The sequence below is a fragment of the Balearica regulorum genome, chromosome 9 (assembly GCF_011004875.1).
Source record: "Balearica regulorum gibbericeps isolate bBalReg1 chromosome 9, bBalReg1.pri, whole genome shotgun sequence".
Taxonomy (NCBI): domain Eukaryota; kingdom Metazoa; phylum Chordata; class Aves; order Gruiformes; family Gruidae; genus Balearica; species Balearica regulorum.
Window position 1 is genome coordinate 2486609 of NC_046192.1, and position 15795 is coordinate 2502403.

Below are 15795 nucleotides of genomic sequence, written 5' to 3' on the forward strand. Positions count from 1 at the left end.
GTGTAATATATACTTTGCTTCTACAAAAATATTCAACTTCGAATTTGGTGAAGTAGTAGACTATAAATAACAAAAAGAAAATATTGTATCAGTCCAGGATAACTTTTCCCCCCAGAATAAATTTTCCAACAGTAGAAATCACTTCAGATTAGCTTTTGAAAAATTAGCAGAAATTCTAACAATTGCAGCATCAGATTTTTGACAAAAGTACTTGTATGAATCAGAAAAGCCCCCTACCTGACTGCAGCTAATCGCACCTTGATACTAGATTCAGACAAGCCATTAACAATACGGTCCATCATATTTTCTGTCTCAATGATCTGGAGGAAAAAGGAATTAATGTTATATGAATAAAATAATATCAGCATTTATGGGTTTTTGTTTTTCTGTCTCCAACATTTTAAATATTGATAGGTTTTTGGTTTTCTGTCTGCTACATTTTAAATATTGCATATAAAAACCATGGCTAAAACCAGCAAAACACATTCTCTTCCTAGATTAAGTGGAAAGGAGTGTGTATCTGCACACAATTTCAGGAAAAAAAAAAAAGAAATCTACATTCTATGCTCCACTACTGCTTTCAAAATGATTTTACTAATGATAAGGAACCAGAGGGTTTTTTTTTTTTATATATATATGCACACACACATATATATATGAATTACCCTTAATGTAATACTAAACCAAAGAGTGCATGTGTGAGTATACACAATATATGCAGTCTGCAGATTAGACACACATTGGGGAGCTATCTGGAAAAAAATACACAGTAGTTCATCTGCCATATTTAGACATGGCCAGCACAAGCACTTAAGACTAGGATAAAAGGGAGTTAATACCAAGATGAAGGATGGCTTTTGTATAATAAATCAACTTTGTCATGTACACACCCACCACTTATTAAAAATGATGCTTTGATATGTAAAAGAAGGATCCTTATTATTAACTGAAGAAGTTCATCCTGCATCAAAAGAGAAATGCATGGGTTTGAATTCTGGAGATCCTGAAGGGTTCCCCAACTAACAAATCTGCCTGCTAGTTATCTTTTCAACGCTGTGTTCTCCTGTCCATATCTATCTATCTTCTGTTTTTTCCCCTTTATCCAGCAAATAAAGTCAGAAAATTCTCCTGCCTCCCGTACCTCCCATTTTTCTTTGACATGGCAACTCCATGCTTAATTTTTTAAAAATGCTTTTCATTGTTTAATTTCCCTCCACTTTCCACACACATTTTTAACTACGTGAGTGCTCCAACCATCCAATCTCTTTCTTGTCATGTCCAAGTAGAGTTTGTTCTTCATATCAATTGCTTTATTAAAACAGAGCAAACCCCCTTGGTTACTTCAGAGTCATGGAACACATTTTGACTTTGTTTTCCAATATGATTAGACTTTCTAGGATTTATTTTTCAAAAAAGCCCGTTTGTCTTACAGTCGGATATATGAGAACAGAGGTAATTCTGTTCCTCAGAACATAAGTTTCAGAAGTTACTCATACACTACAGCAATATTCCTGCACAGCTTATGAGCAGCAAGGACCACAGTATGTTGAAAGATAACTTACTGTGAGAATCTAATTCATCACTGTGAAGACATTTACATAAATCAACTTTACTCTCATATTTTGTTATGGCAATATAATTTTTGTTCAAATTCCATGCAAAGAAAGTGCAATGTAAAAATTTATATTAACATAATAGAGAGCCTTCTTGTTTCAGCTTACTTATACGACAGTGAAAACCATGGATGGAATTCTTGCACTGCCCTTCAGCACAAGTTCCAGCTAGGTCTTTGCCCGATTGCTATCGTTTTTCACAGGCTCACCTTTTTTCGAATATCTTCATCATTTGCTCCCAGGGAAGCATAGAGCTTGAAAGCAGCCTGGCGCAGTTCATGGGCGTGCTTCAAATCATGGTCAAGCTATTTAAATAAAGCATAGATATCAAATTTAGACATTAAAAATTACAGGTGCTATTTTCTTATGTAGTAATCTAGTGCATATCTTCTGGGGTTTTCTCTACCATACCAAGAGCAGCCATAAACACAAACGAACTGCTATTCCACGAGCTGATGTCCAACTGAATGCAATAACTGAAGTTAAGAAAACGGTTAATTTCTCTACTGAGTTACAGATAAGTCATCTTCAACAGAGAATTTCACTTCAGGAGAGCAGACGGGGTGTACCCTGAGGTTCATTCCGCCAGGAGAAGAGAAGGCTGAGCAGAGACCTAAGAGCAGCCCTCCAACACCTACAAGGAGAACATGGAGCCAGATTCTCTATGGAGGTGCACAGCAAGAGAAGGAGAGACAATAATCAAATTGAAACAGGTGAGGTTCTTACTGGATATAAGAAATAAAAAGTCACTATTAGAACAGTCAAACTATGGAACAAATTGCTCAGAGGGGCAATCTCCACTCTTGGCAGTTTTCAAGAGCCAACTGGATGAAGCCTTGAGCAACCTCATCTGACCTCAGCATTGACACTGCTTTGAACAGAAAATTAAGACTTTCAGACCTCCTCACGTTCTTTCCAATGAGAATAATTCTATGATTCTGACTGACCTCAAAACTCTGTACCAAATAGTACCACAAAACAATACAATATTTAAAGTCTACATAAAACGCCAGAAAAATGCTAGTATTAAGCAGCAAAGTGCTTAAGTAAAAGACCTGTCAAAAATTAAGCTGTATGAGTAATTCTTTCTGATGCACCTATATCAGAGCAGAACATATCATTGTTAAATTATTTAAAACAGGCAAGTAATCTGTTCAGCAGAGTCCCCACTTATGTAGTTTTTACCATACTGGGTGTAACTCAAAGCATTTTTTACAAAGTAAGCACCCTGGCTTCCCAGCTAACTGTTTTTACAAACCTTCTGAACACTCAAAGCAATGTCATAATATTTATAATTGCCCCATTCACATTTGGAACTGAATCATTTTTTGATGCTACAGCCAACATCCTTTACTCCCCAATCAGCTGCTAAACTTCCTTCTGCTTATTTAAATTTATACTTCAACTAATTTATTTTTTAATATTTAATTTGCATTTTTACACAGAATTCAAGGCAGCTTTCTATCAATCCCATTCTATAAAAGTCTGAGAAGTGAGTCTAACTCTTGGGTTAGTTTCAGAGAAAGACCAAGGCTCTGTAACCCAGGTTACCAAGGTTTTTTGGGGACCTTTCTAAAAATCAGACTCAGTAAGAGGGGAAGGGAATGGATATTTCCCTATGCAGAATATCAAAACCAATCTTGCTTCTGAGGTTGATTGATCCACTAGTGCTTTGGAAAGTGTACGCAGGTCTGTAAAAAAAGTTCACGGATTGTACTCCTAGTACAACACCACCTATGAAACTATATCTCCAAGGTAAATTTGGTCTCTGTTTATCCAACCTCTTGCAAGTGCAGATAACTTATAATACAAAATTCTGCTTGAACAGAACAAAACCATCTCTGAACTTTCACACTAATAATTGAAATTGATTTCTCATCACAAAGACTATTATCTCTTATGAAGCTGAAATGTACTGGTTCCTGAAGGTAAATCTTTTAAACTCTGCAAAGGAAAAACATGACAGATGTCTCAATCTGGTATTTCACTGCTATCTCTGGAAAGCGTAATGAAACTCATATGGTGAAGCTATATTCAACTCCCCATAGCCCATCTATCTTTGGCATAGAGGAATGGCAGCATCCTTCTTACAGGAGTTCAGATATACACAGTGATTTTAGTTTGGATAACACAGGGTCCAGAAAAGCAGTGAGCGAGCACAGACTTGGAGACTATATGCATAAGAAATTAAGTCCTGCTGGACCTCTGATCACCTGAGGATCTCAGACATCAGGTTTAAACAGAATAACAAAATATCCCAAGCCCATTTATTATCATTTTTGCACATTTTCAAATATTCAAACCTGGGTAAGGCAACATACCCTCTTGATATCGGTGATTGCACTCACTGAGCTGGGATACTTGAAGTAGTCAGCAAGCATGACAATGAGGTGGTCAGTGATGCTGGCGATTCTCTGGAGCTCCACATCTGTTTCAATCAAATAGGCCAGTGTTTCTGCTCCTTCTACTCGCTCCTCCAACAGTCTTTCCTTACTACACATTCGAACCAAACATGGCAGAGTCTGAAAAGTTTAAAAAAAACAAAAAACAACCCACAACACAAAATCCACCATTGTTTAGTTGAACTTCACAAAAAACCCCCAACATCCTAGAGCAATTCTCAACAACGTTCTTTAGATTAATACCTTTAGACAAAAATATTTTAGTGGTTTTAAAGACTACACATACAGAGAAATTTTCAGGCATTACTAAGTATACCAACTTCTCATGCTGTCAAAATTAGTCTGTGTGAATGCAATGTTTAGAAGTGACCACAGTCAAAGTTTTGCAAAAGTTAAACAACAAAAAAAATCCCCTCAAAAGTTTATTTTTGCACAGGTTTATTCTTGCTACACACATGAACCAAAAGTAGCCAAGCTGCCCTCAAGAACTAATTGACCCATCCTGCCCTTTTGTGATCTAGGATTGACTAAGGACAACGCATTCAAAACTAATCTCATGGCTCCCTTGGCCCATGCTACCTTCTAGGAGAAGCAGGGAAGGGAAGGGTCAAAGTTCTATTCAATAATTTCTTAAAACTAAAGAGGGCATTGCTGTGTTTTAGTTCACCAGAGGTCAAACAATTTGTGACTATTTACCACAGACCAAGACAGTGCATGATCTTAAAACTACAAGCTCCTGGAGTGACCCCAGAAGAAAAGAAGAAATTACATGAGTTGTATGAACAAGAGGGCAAGGTTCTGTTCCTTCTTTCTGTCCTCACTCTTTTGTCTACCCTCAAGTATTACAACAAATTTTAGTCCAAATTTTAAAACATTTATTTGTGCAGAAGCTGCTTCCCTGAGAAAGTGCTCCTATGGCTGTATACTGGCAACCAAATCAGTTCCCAGGGTTGAAAGGACTGCAATTATCCATTCAGCCTACGTGGCAGAGTATGCGTAGGTCCACGTAGTTACCAGCCAGCTATCGGCAATAACCTGCCTCTGCCTACAGCAGTAGTGCCCCATTTCTTCCTCCCAGAGCAGAATAGTTCTGGAATCCACAACACATCTTGATCAGGACGTAGCCCGGGGTTAAGCAGACAGTGGGGGATTACTGCAGGGATGAAATTTTCAAAAGAATAAGGTTTGCAGGAGTAGGATAGTTTGGGAGCATGAAATTGTAGGCCTCAGTTTGCAGGTGGTGAAAGGAGAGAGAGATCAGGGAATTGGAGGGTCAGTTTGGAAAAAAAGCTAAGTAGGAGAATGAGGGAGAGGGATGCAGCCTTACTTGCTATAAGACAGGTGTCTGTACAGAACAGATGCTGCTATCAACACCAGCAACACTGGAATGAATTGCATTTTGGACAATCTTGTGTAAAAAGATGGGAGAGATGGGCCTTTGTTTCAGCCAACATACAGATTTTTCACCTGTCATTACCTGGGATGACAGATACCAAAACCCCACTAACGAAAGCTGTAGATATGCCAGACTCTACTGCCATGGACACTGAAAGGAATGAACATGCTTCCTTATTGCAGTATCTTACATAAAACCTACTCCTTCCCCAGCGTTACCAAAAAGTACGCCATAGGGACAGTTCTTGACACTCTGGTGACAATTCTTCAGTTGGAAATGAAAGCTTGCAGGAGCCATCAGGGTTTGCAACAGATCACAGTGAGAAGATACTAATCAGTAGCCTTTGGTGGTCAGAAGTATTTGTTGCTGTAAGCACTACACACAGTTACCTGTAGTGCCACAGAGACTTTCAGCACATGCTATGGTCATGCATACGCTTATTAGTTGTCTGTTCAGTAGAGGACCTGACCACCACGGATGGGCCTTCAGCACCAAAGAGCTCCCATAAAAAGTTACTGGCTCTCAGATCACACCCCACCAAATCCTGACAATGACTCCTTTGTTGGTTAGACCCATCACTTGCTAGACTCATTCCAAGAACACATGTTGTCTTCTCAATCTCAGTACAGGGGCACATACAGGGGAAAAAATTATTTTTGCAGGCATTTAAACAGCATTTCCTTAAGTCTGAAATACATGTTATTCTCTGGAATGAAGGATGCTAAAAGCATACTAAAAGCTTTGGAGTCTGCCAGACTGCTATAGTAATTATCAGAGAAAGCAAACATGTTTTCTTATTGCAGCATTGCAGTTATACTTCAATATCTCATGGAGAAACAAGCAGTGTCAGTATTATCTGATCTCTGGCTCATATGCTTGCTCATCAACAGCTTTTTTCTTTTGACTAGCTATAGAAGTGTGACTATTAAGAGATTACATTCCTATGGTATTTAATGAAGTTTCCTTTACTGAATTTCCTTATAAAGTCATATGCAGTATAAAAATCAAATCAAATATTTCAGCATGACAGTGGTTGTTTGTTTTTTTAATAACAAATTTCCCCAGCCAAGTATGAAGCAGACAAATGTACAAAAACATTGTGAAACCTGAGAAATCATCTGCTCATGACAGACTCCATGTATAGATTGTGCAAGTATTCTGACTGCAGTCTTGTGAAACAAGCTATTGAAAGACAAACCAGTGCCTTGTTCGTATACAGAGACCAAGGCAGTAATGTTGTTTCCATGTTACTTACAAATAGTTACTGAAATGATTACAAACCTCAAATGGATGTGTGTCAAACTCTGGGATAATTATTCCTGGATATTAACCTTTTAGTACAAATCTTTATTTAAAACTTCTTAAAAAAAGCCATGTCACTATAAATGCTTAGACACAAAGGGAAATTAGGAAACTTTTTTTTTAAATAAATAAATAAAAAAACCCCCAAAACCAGAACTTGGTGCTTTGAAATCTTCAGTGTAACAGATTTTGTGCTACTTTTTATCAGAGACAAATAAACCAAGATAGCTCTATGTGAGAAAAACATTTTAAACAGAAAACCTTTCAACCTGCTCACCTTAAGAACGATGCAAGAATCGTCTGTCCGTATTGCTCCAGCTCTGCACATGGAAGTAAGGCTGTAACAACGTAACAAAGAGAGACCTACTTTTAAGCGGCTTTCTAGTATAGGACATCTTGCTGGAGCAATACATACAATATAGGGTTGGTAGTCCAACAGCTCAGCCAGAAACCATTCAAGCTTTACACTACGAACAGTCAAGTAGCTTTTGTTTTAGCTTTTAAACTAAGCCATTGTAACTGGCTTTTATCATGCCACAGGTGAGGTTAAGAAAAAAAACAAACCTGAAGATCAGTAAAGGTGACTTAACACTAGCATGTTTCAACTCTCAACTGGGCAGGTTAAAAATGTACATTTATAATTGCTCGGCTAAGGAGTAGTAATATGCTAACAGTGTAACCATATCATGTTTCACTGCATTCCTGAGCTCTTTCCAAGTGCTTAAAGAGAGTTCTTTCATCTCTTAGAAGGTAATATCACTGATCCTGTTCCAAACACCTACCAGTGACAGACATAGCTAAAATCCCATAATCAAATAGCTTTTTATATATTATTTCTTGGAAGTGAAAAGGTAAGACTCGATTGTTAGCATAGAGAACATTTTATAAACTTTTACTGCCCAAGCCTTAGAGCTGACAGCAGGAAATACTCGTTTTCACACAGGAACAATCACAAGGAAAGCACTCATCTTGCAGTTGCCATTTAGTGCAGCTAGACCTTATTTGCCAGACAAAGTAGCTCTATTTCAAACATGAAGTATTTTTACTTCAGGTAAAATAGTCTTGGATTGGCTGGAAGCAATTCTAGTAATTTTAGTAGAAAAGGTTACTACTCCACTTGTAGCTGCAAATCACTCTCCCAAGAGGTTTAGTGCTCTTCCCTCTGTGCCAACACTGCTGCTCAAGTGAAGGATCCCCACTCCATTTCAGTCAAGAGGAATTAACTTGGGTCTTACAGGTCTACTTTAGTTACTGAAAAACAAAGGAAACTTCTCAAGATAGCCCTGTATGCCAGTCTGGATTCAAATAGAAATTTAACAAAAGGCTTCACAAATGCATAAAAACCCCTTTCCACATCTGCATTCCAAGGACTCTACTAATAAATCAGAGAGGAACTGCAGATTAATGGACCAAAGCTGGCAAGGCAGGAGTGAAGGCTAATTTAGAAGAAAAAAAAAAAAAAAAAAAGAGGACCTGTGACAATTTCACCTGCTATGACAAAAAAGCAGACAGTCTGACTTGGAGGGAATCAAGTAGGGAGTGGACTTATAGAAGAAAAGCCAGCAGGTCTTCGCAAGCTCCCAGGACTGTCATGAAACTGAGGCCTTAAGTGCCCTACTAAGAAGGGTGATTGCCCACGGACTAATTAGAAAGCCAATCTGGAATTCAAGATAGTGGTTTGTCTTCCATTTTTCTTGCAATTTTCTTTTTTTGCTTTTTACCGCATCATTTTCTTCCATGCTTTCAAAGGTCCGCTTGAGCCAAAGTACGGCAAAGCAACAGCAAAAGATGGGATTGTCTACCCAACTCCTTCCACTTTGAAGCAGATCAGTAAAGAACACCAACAGACCTGGGAGCCAGAACAATTCTTTTAACTCCACCCTGCCTTCGTGACTTATCAACTGCCTTATATCTTGAGATCAGTAAAAAAAAAAATTAATAATTTCTAACACTTAATTCCCTATGTATTCTCTGAATTCTCAAAGAAACACATAAATCAATCGGAACTGAGACTGCTACAATGCAGTTAATTTAACGTGCCTTCTTTGCAAAGAGCTACCTAACAAAACCAGTAAAACCAGACTGCACAGACCAATTGTGGTTGGAAGGGAGCATGGGAGGTCCCCCGACTGACGCTCCCACACGGAGTGGGATTACCTTCCTAAGACAACACCACCACCCCCACACCTTTACAACTGCTTTCATGAATGCGCTAAGTCATCATAACCCGGCTATATTACAAAAGTGGCCATCCTACCTACCCCACTAGCTCCTCACCCAGAATCTTGAGACCTTGCACTGAGGCAAGTGTCAGTGAAATTTTTTGGTGAACTGAATCAGAGAACTCACTGATCCAGGTCAAAAATAAGCCATCGAATTCTAAAAGAATAATCAAACAATACATCAGTGACCAAATTCCTGAGTTACATTTGATTTTAGTAGTTTATAGTGATGGGTAATTTTATCTCTTTAATCCCCTGAAGTAATTTATTCCATTATTATCAATAAAACAAAAGGAAAAAAGGTCTCACAGGGAGTCGATTCCCAGCTTACAAAGTGAGTATAACCCAAGCATTGCTGTTATAGAACTTGGTCACATTTTGTCACAGGGTAGAAAGTTATTATGAATATGAACACACAAAAATGTGCCCACACCAGAAGGGAAAGTTTGATCTGAACTATAAAATTAATAACATTAATTCTGTTGCAGGAGCACATGAAGCTTAAGGAATAATCTATTTTAATTAAAACAGTTGGGAAGAAGGACTAGCTCTTCTCTCTCATCATCTTAGTGCATACAGTTCTGAACACACCGCAGCCCCAGTCACCTGAGTCCTCCGAACAGTGGTGCAACAAGGACATCAATATTATAGTCTGTAAGGACATACGATTAACCATAGCCTATTCCAAGTAAAACTTATCATAAAATCCAAGCCACTTGTGAAAAGTGCAGTTCAGCTTATGAAAATCCGCATGTCCGAATACATGTTCCTGCCAAAATTACTGCCTGGCAACATTTCTTCCTGTTAATGTACAGCAAAGAGTGAAAGTTATGCTATAAAGATCATTAGGCGAGAACCACTTCTCCAAGCATTTAGATAATGCAAATAATATCTATAATTATTCCTAAGAGTTTAGATCACACATTACTTTGCAACCAGCAAAAAGGGAACAGTTAAAAAGTAAGAATTAAATTGCATATTATTTCATTCTAATTCCTGATGAAAATTACCATTTGGCTGACGTGAGCTGCATTTCAATGGGCTTGTCCCTTTGTAACATCTTCACAAAAATTTGCGGTAACAATTCTCCATCAACCGACACTGCAAGCAATGAAAGAGAACTCCAAGTAATTCTAATTCAGCCAGTCAATAAAACAAGTGTCAAATAAGCAACAGCAGCATTATACTTACCATTTACAAGAGTCATTGATACCTGCGGGTTTTCAAAGGCTAGAACTGAGAAGCATTTCAATGCTTGCATTCTAACCTGTGTAAAAACATAATATATACTAAGCACGAACGTAAATGCTAACTTAAAAGCAAAATTTGTCTATACCCCTATATAGGTTTGTAAAAAATAATTCTGTATAACGAACAAGAAACGTAGATGATGAATACAAGGCAGATGAAAACACTGAACTCACACTTTGACTCCTGTGATCTCCCTGTTGGAATTATCCTTCTATAGGGTATGTTGTGAACTATTTGTGGAAAAGATAAGGATAAAACTTGGGAACTAGCCAGTCAGCAATACTGGTCTTATCTATGATGCCTCACAAACATGCAAACAACAACAAAAGAATGGAAATATCATAACAGTCCTTTTTTCTTTCCAGGACTCTTAAGTACATAAGAGAATCAGATATTCTGTCTGAGATTTATATTTCAGAAGCCTCTAAAGATGAGTTTAATAAAATGTCTAAAGAGAACCATCCAGTTGAAGTGATTCTAAACTAATCTTAATGCAAATATATACTGTAAGTTTGACTATCGTTACACAGCCTCAGGTATCACCTGTACAAAAAGGATTCACAAATTTCTTCACGTTGCATCTTCCTCCTCCAGTCCAAAACCATGTCTTGGTTTAATCAAACAGTATTTCATGGTTGTCTAGTCACGCTAGGCTATGGAATCTTTATAACCTCTATTTTGACACAAGGAAGATCGACCATTATCATCTTTCCAGACAAAGAATCTAATTTAGTTCAGATATTAGTCTTCGACTTCACCTTCTACAGTTGCACATATTTAAACTGTGTCCTTGTCTTTCCATGTTTGTTACCACATTCTTAGTGTGAAAACAAAGCAAAAGGAACAAAACTTTGACCTGAAGAATCCCGTCACTGCAGAAAGCACTTACTGCAAGTTAGGTTTAGGGCCATCCCACCCTCCTCGACAAAAAGTCTTTAGAAATATGGAAGTCCAATAATACACAACAACAGCAAAGACAATCACACTTTTGTGCACTAATTTTTACAGTATCTAATCACAGCCATGGTAAGATCTCTTCTCATCAGTAGTATTGAAGTCTTAGTCAGGAGGAAAGGTTAGCAGGCTACCTGGCTTCAGAACAAAAGCCTTGTTTGACAACGCTTCCATTTACTCTTCAGACAATCTAATGAATACAGTGTATGCTTCAAAGCAGCAGGAAGCAGAGATTGTGTACAGAAAAAGCACTGAAAAAAGTCAAACCCAGAGCTCAGGAGCTGTATTCCCGCCAAACGGAAGTCGGGGCAGGGGGTAAAGGTTCTAATGAGAACAACTGAAGTCTAGCTGAAAGTTAACTGTTTTATAGAATATTGCTCTATTAAAGGTATTAAAATTACTACAATGATTACTTTCTTTGTTAGTAATGTCTACTTAAGGGCAATTAGTTCAGTAGTTACATGAGAAATAGGGAACGTAAGCATTTGGAAAAATACGTAAATATGGTCTTGAAACAATTATCTGTAACGATGCTGTAAAAGCTGTAGTTCCGTTGTGTTAGACATCTCACCAGTGGTGAAGCTGAACGCTTGTAATGAAATAACACACAAGAAAGATAGTCTTAGAGTCAGCTGGCTATGAGACAATCCCAAAACCAAAGGAAAACAGTGTTTTGAAACATAATAGGCAACTGTCTTGGTAGACCTAGACAAACTCTTCTAATGGGGACTGAAATCCCATTTTGAGGGTTTCCGCTGTTTGTTGATGTGGTCCTATTGCCTAAATCATCCGAGACACCTTGCTGGCCTTTACTGTAAGTATCGAGAAGTAGGCAAAGTTTTTAAACTAAATCTAATTACTGCAGAACACTAAGAAAGCAGCTAGGACCACAATGAAGCTGTTAACCCCAGGAGTATTAACAGAGGGAAGTGTATGAAGAGCAATAAAAAGCAATTCAGTCTGTACCCCTGGACGTTAAAGGCCTGACCAAACTAGCAAAGGAGGAGAGGGAGAATACTTTACACATCTCTCCAGGAAGGCAGGACTTAATATATGTATTTTGTGCAATGCTACATGTATCTTGTTGGTGAAAAAGCAACTTGAAAACTTTACCTTGCTCCGATTTCCTTATTTTCTTTATTTGAAAAAATCAGGGAAAGTTCACAGACATTAGAAAAGGTTCCAAGCCAAACATACCTTGGAAAATACACCTTACGATACAGGGTAAAAAAAGGTCAGGTAATGGGAGAAAGAGCGAAACGTTGCCTGATCATGATGAAAACTAATTAGTACAGGAAAACAGAATACAGAAGTTTATGAGTCTCACTAATAAAATATTGAAGACTGCATACTTCCTACTGGATTTATAAAAAAAACCCCAAAACCAAACAAAAAGCACCACACACGAGATTAACAAGACCCTGGAAGAGAGCACCAAATTTCCCTTCACTTGAAATTCTCATTTAAAGACTGATTTTCCTGCTGAAAGATACTTTAATGATCAAGAATCTTCTGCATTAGGCAGAACAGACAAGCACAATTACCTCATCTAGTCTCAATCAACCCGTGAATAGCCTACTTTCGATAAAATAAAAATGGCATGATAACATATTAGATATTTTGTATTAGATAAAGTGGGATACTTTGAAGTGTTTCTTACTTTCAGAATGATGACATTCATATTTGGGGAGGGATAAATTGATATAACAATAAGAAAGTCCATGGAAGTTCAACTCCTTAGAGATCATAGGACTGGCTTCTGACAGATTTCACAATCATTTGCGTAGCAGACATCTGTTAGCCCTCAAAAATCAAACTACACAGAAGAGCCTCAGAAAGCATTTTATGCACTCAAAACATTTTACTAAACTCATCTACAGCAGACTCCTAAGGCTGTGCTCAAGATTTGAAACTTTGGCCTTAGACTGGAAAGAGCTAGTTGACCCTCCTTGGCACCAAGTTCTAGGTAAAGCGTGATGCTTTTCCCCAGGATGGACTTCCAAAATATAAGAGAGGATGGAGCTGAGAGTCAGGAGATTCAGTGAGCACAACACACAGGCACCTGGCGGCCTCCACATGTTCAATGTCCATGTTTTCACAGGTGTGTCTTCTGCTGAGAACAGTTCACCCTTGTTTCTATTCTGCTTAATTTCTTTGTCTCATGTATTGTTCAACAAGTTTTTTATTGGGTTGCCAAATGACTGTTGTCCTTTGGATCAACAAAAGCCAACTCTGTTTTAATTAATGGTGTTTTAACTTTACAGAACACTCCAAAAAAGTAGGTCTTATTTTGATAGAAATCCATAGGACAAGTAAAAACACTGTTCTAGAAATACACATTATATTTGTTCATAGTTTTAGTTCATACGCATAGACATAGTTTTTATAATCTTCATTTGGATCCCTTTAATAGATATATGTAAAACACCAAATAATTTTAATGTCTTACTTTGTAGGAGGTGGAAACTAACAGATGTGCGATATTCTGAACAGCTCCATGGTTAAATAGGATTGTCTGGTGATCTGGACCCTTCAAAGGAAAACATAAAACATGATTTTTTAGATTTTTTTTTTTTTTAAAGAACCTGTAAGAGGTTTCCACTATCTGCAACTTATTGTTAAGTATTAAAGGTAGATTTACTAACATTTCCTTTGTAATCAGTTATTACACCAATATTTTTTAAATAAGTTCAACTCTTCTTTTTATAGCATTTGTCCTTTTCCACTCTTTTCTTCAATAGGCAATGAAATAAGTTTCCACAAATGAAGAAATGTGGATAGAGTACTTATGTTTCTATTCTTTAAAAGGGAAACAATCAAAAGCTCCTGATTTTCTCTACAAACCATGTAAGAGAACCCCAGTTACTAATGTCTTCTTTACTGGTAATACTAAGCATTTTCAACAATTCTACCTTCAGAAAAGAAGGAATTAATTCTGAAACTGTTTCCAGACAGAATGTGACAGTACTTTGAGAACAGATTCACATTTTCCTCCTACAGACTAGTTTCAAACATATTTAGCCATAAATCTAACCAGCCATCACCCATTTATTGACTTCAAGATCTCTAAGTCGACAATGGCTGATACATCAATATTTTCCCAAGATTTAAAAAGCATTTGGAATTAAAACAAATATCGAATTTTGCAGTAAAAAGGTCTCAGAACTTCTGTAGTATGACAAGGCTCGATGAGGTTGGAAAAAACAACATGAAATCTCACTGGGGCCTGCAACCCTCAGTAGTCTGATCTGTGACTTACAAACATCTCTTCAGAATCAGATTTATGACCCCAGACATCTTTGCATTAAGCACAGGTCATGCACAATTCAAATTCAGCTTTTAGAATGTCACAGCATTAATCATACCTCTACACATTTTCTTGACTAATCTGCAAGTGAAGTATCATCACTCCTTAATCTGTTAAAACCCAGCAAGTTTATGCGTACCCTAGTACGCATGAGTGAGATTTTATTTTCACATTTGAGATACAGCTGAAATCAGATTCCCCTTACATTCAAAAGGATATTTTTAGAATATCCCTTACCTCTAACAAAAAAACATAAAACTACTTTTAGATGTAACATATCTGGTGCTTTAAGAGATGCTTCAGCTGCTACTGCCACCAAGAGCTTTCTACCAAAAAATGCAATTAAAACAGCATGGTTTAAGTAAGAAAACAACTTACATTGGCACACAGAAGTGGCTGAGGCAATGATTTAAAGCCGCAGCTATGCCAGTGTTGAAGCTGAAGAACAGATATTAAAATATGTGAAAAAAATGAATGAAATTAAAGTAAAAGAAATCATATTGACCTAGATAGTTTCAGTAATTCACAAGTATTAGTGATTTTTCAATGAGATGCAGACAGTAAATTCTGTGTAAACAGGATAAACGCACGTACAGAGGTGACACTTGGGTGTATTCTTTGTTGCATAACCAGACGTACACAAAAATACCTAATCTGCACCCACTGCGTTTGCACACACCAATCCAGCTTGTTCAATGCACAATCAGGTTAAGCACTAAGCCATAAATAGGGACAGCTTCACATATAAATGTGAAAACTTGGGAATATAACATATGATTCCTTCCTAATTCCAAGCAGCTGAGACACCAATTTAATGCTTTTCTGTCTCTTTGGGTGTACTGACAGAGTTCCAGGAGCTGGTCCAATTACAGTGATCTTTTTCTCCAAATCAGAACAACATAATATTTTGGAAATAGAAATCACACTTCTTGCATGGTTTTCCATCATGATATGTCAATTTTCAAGAAAGCAGTACAATAGAACGATGTAATAATTCATTCCATAATGAAATTTTAAATGCAAATGTACCTTGGTTCAGGCCTAAGATCACATAAGAAAACATTCTCGGAACTGGCTTGGGAGGAAGCTGCCTTGATTACAGGCTTTATCCTGGATCTTTCCCAGACACAAGATTTTAATTTTCAACTGGTGGTGAAGTTATTACTTATGCAGAGATGTCACCGCATTCAAAGATAAGTTCCAGAACTATCTTTTCAAATTATTCATACAACCATATGCTTCCAAATGCATACCTATTCTTTTTAATTTGACCATTAAAATAGTAAAGCTTACCTACTCACATCACTTTCTCTGGAAACAAATCAACTGCGACAGAGAGAATCTTAAA

At 37.4% G+C, this 15795-nt stretch overlaps 1 protein-coding gene across 7 annotated transcripts in view; it reads right to left on the reverse strand.

Annotated features, from left to right (window-relative positions):
- ARMC8 (armadillo repeat containing 8) overlaps nucleotides 1–15795 on the reverse strand; it is a 73595-nt gene that overhangs the window by 14090 nt on the left and 43710 nt on the right. For 5 of the 7 annotated variants that reach the window (XR_012836702.1, XM_075760776.1, XM_075760780.1 and 2 more), the window contains 8 exons: nucleotides 14826–14885; nucleotides 13590–13670; nucleotides 10127–10202; nucleotides 9946–10036; nucleotides 6991–7051; nucleotides 3935–4135; nucleotides 1823–1918; nucleotides 238–320 (listed from right to left, as the gene is read on the reverse strand). Coding sequence is in view for 6 of the 7 variants with exons in the window: in XM_075760776.1 (XP_075616891.1) it covers nucleotides 238–320; nucleotides 1823–1918; nucleotides 3935–4135; nucleotides 6991–7051; nucleotides 9946–10036; nucleotides 10127–10202; nucleotides 13590–13670; nucleotides 14826–14885 (749 nt within the window). In the remaining variant the exon portion in view is untranslated. The remainder of the gene's footprint in view (nucleotides 1–237; nucleotides 321–1822; nucleotides 1919–3934; nucleotides 4136–6990; nucleotides 7052–9945; nucleotides 10037–10126; nucleotides 10203–13589; nucleotides 13671–14825; nucleotides 14886–15795) is intronic. The other 2 variants (XM_075760774.1, XM_075760778.1) reach the window with 1 other exon arrangement.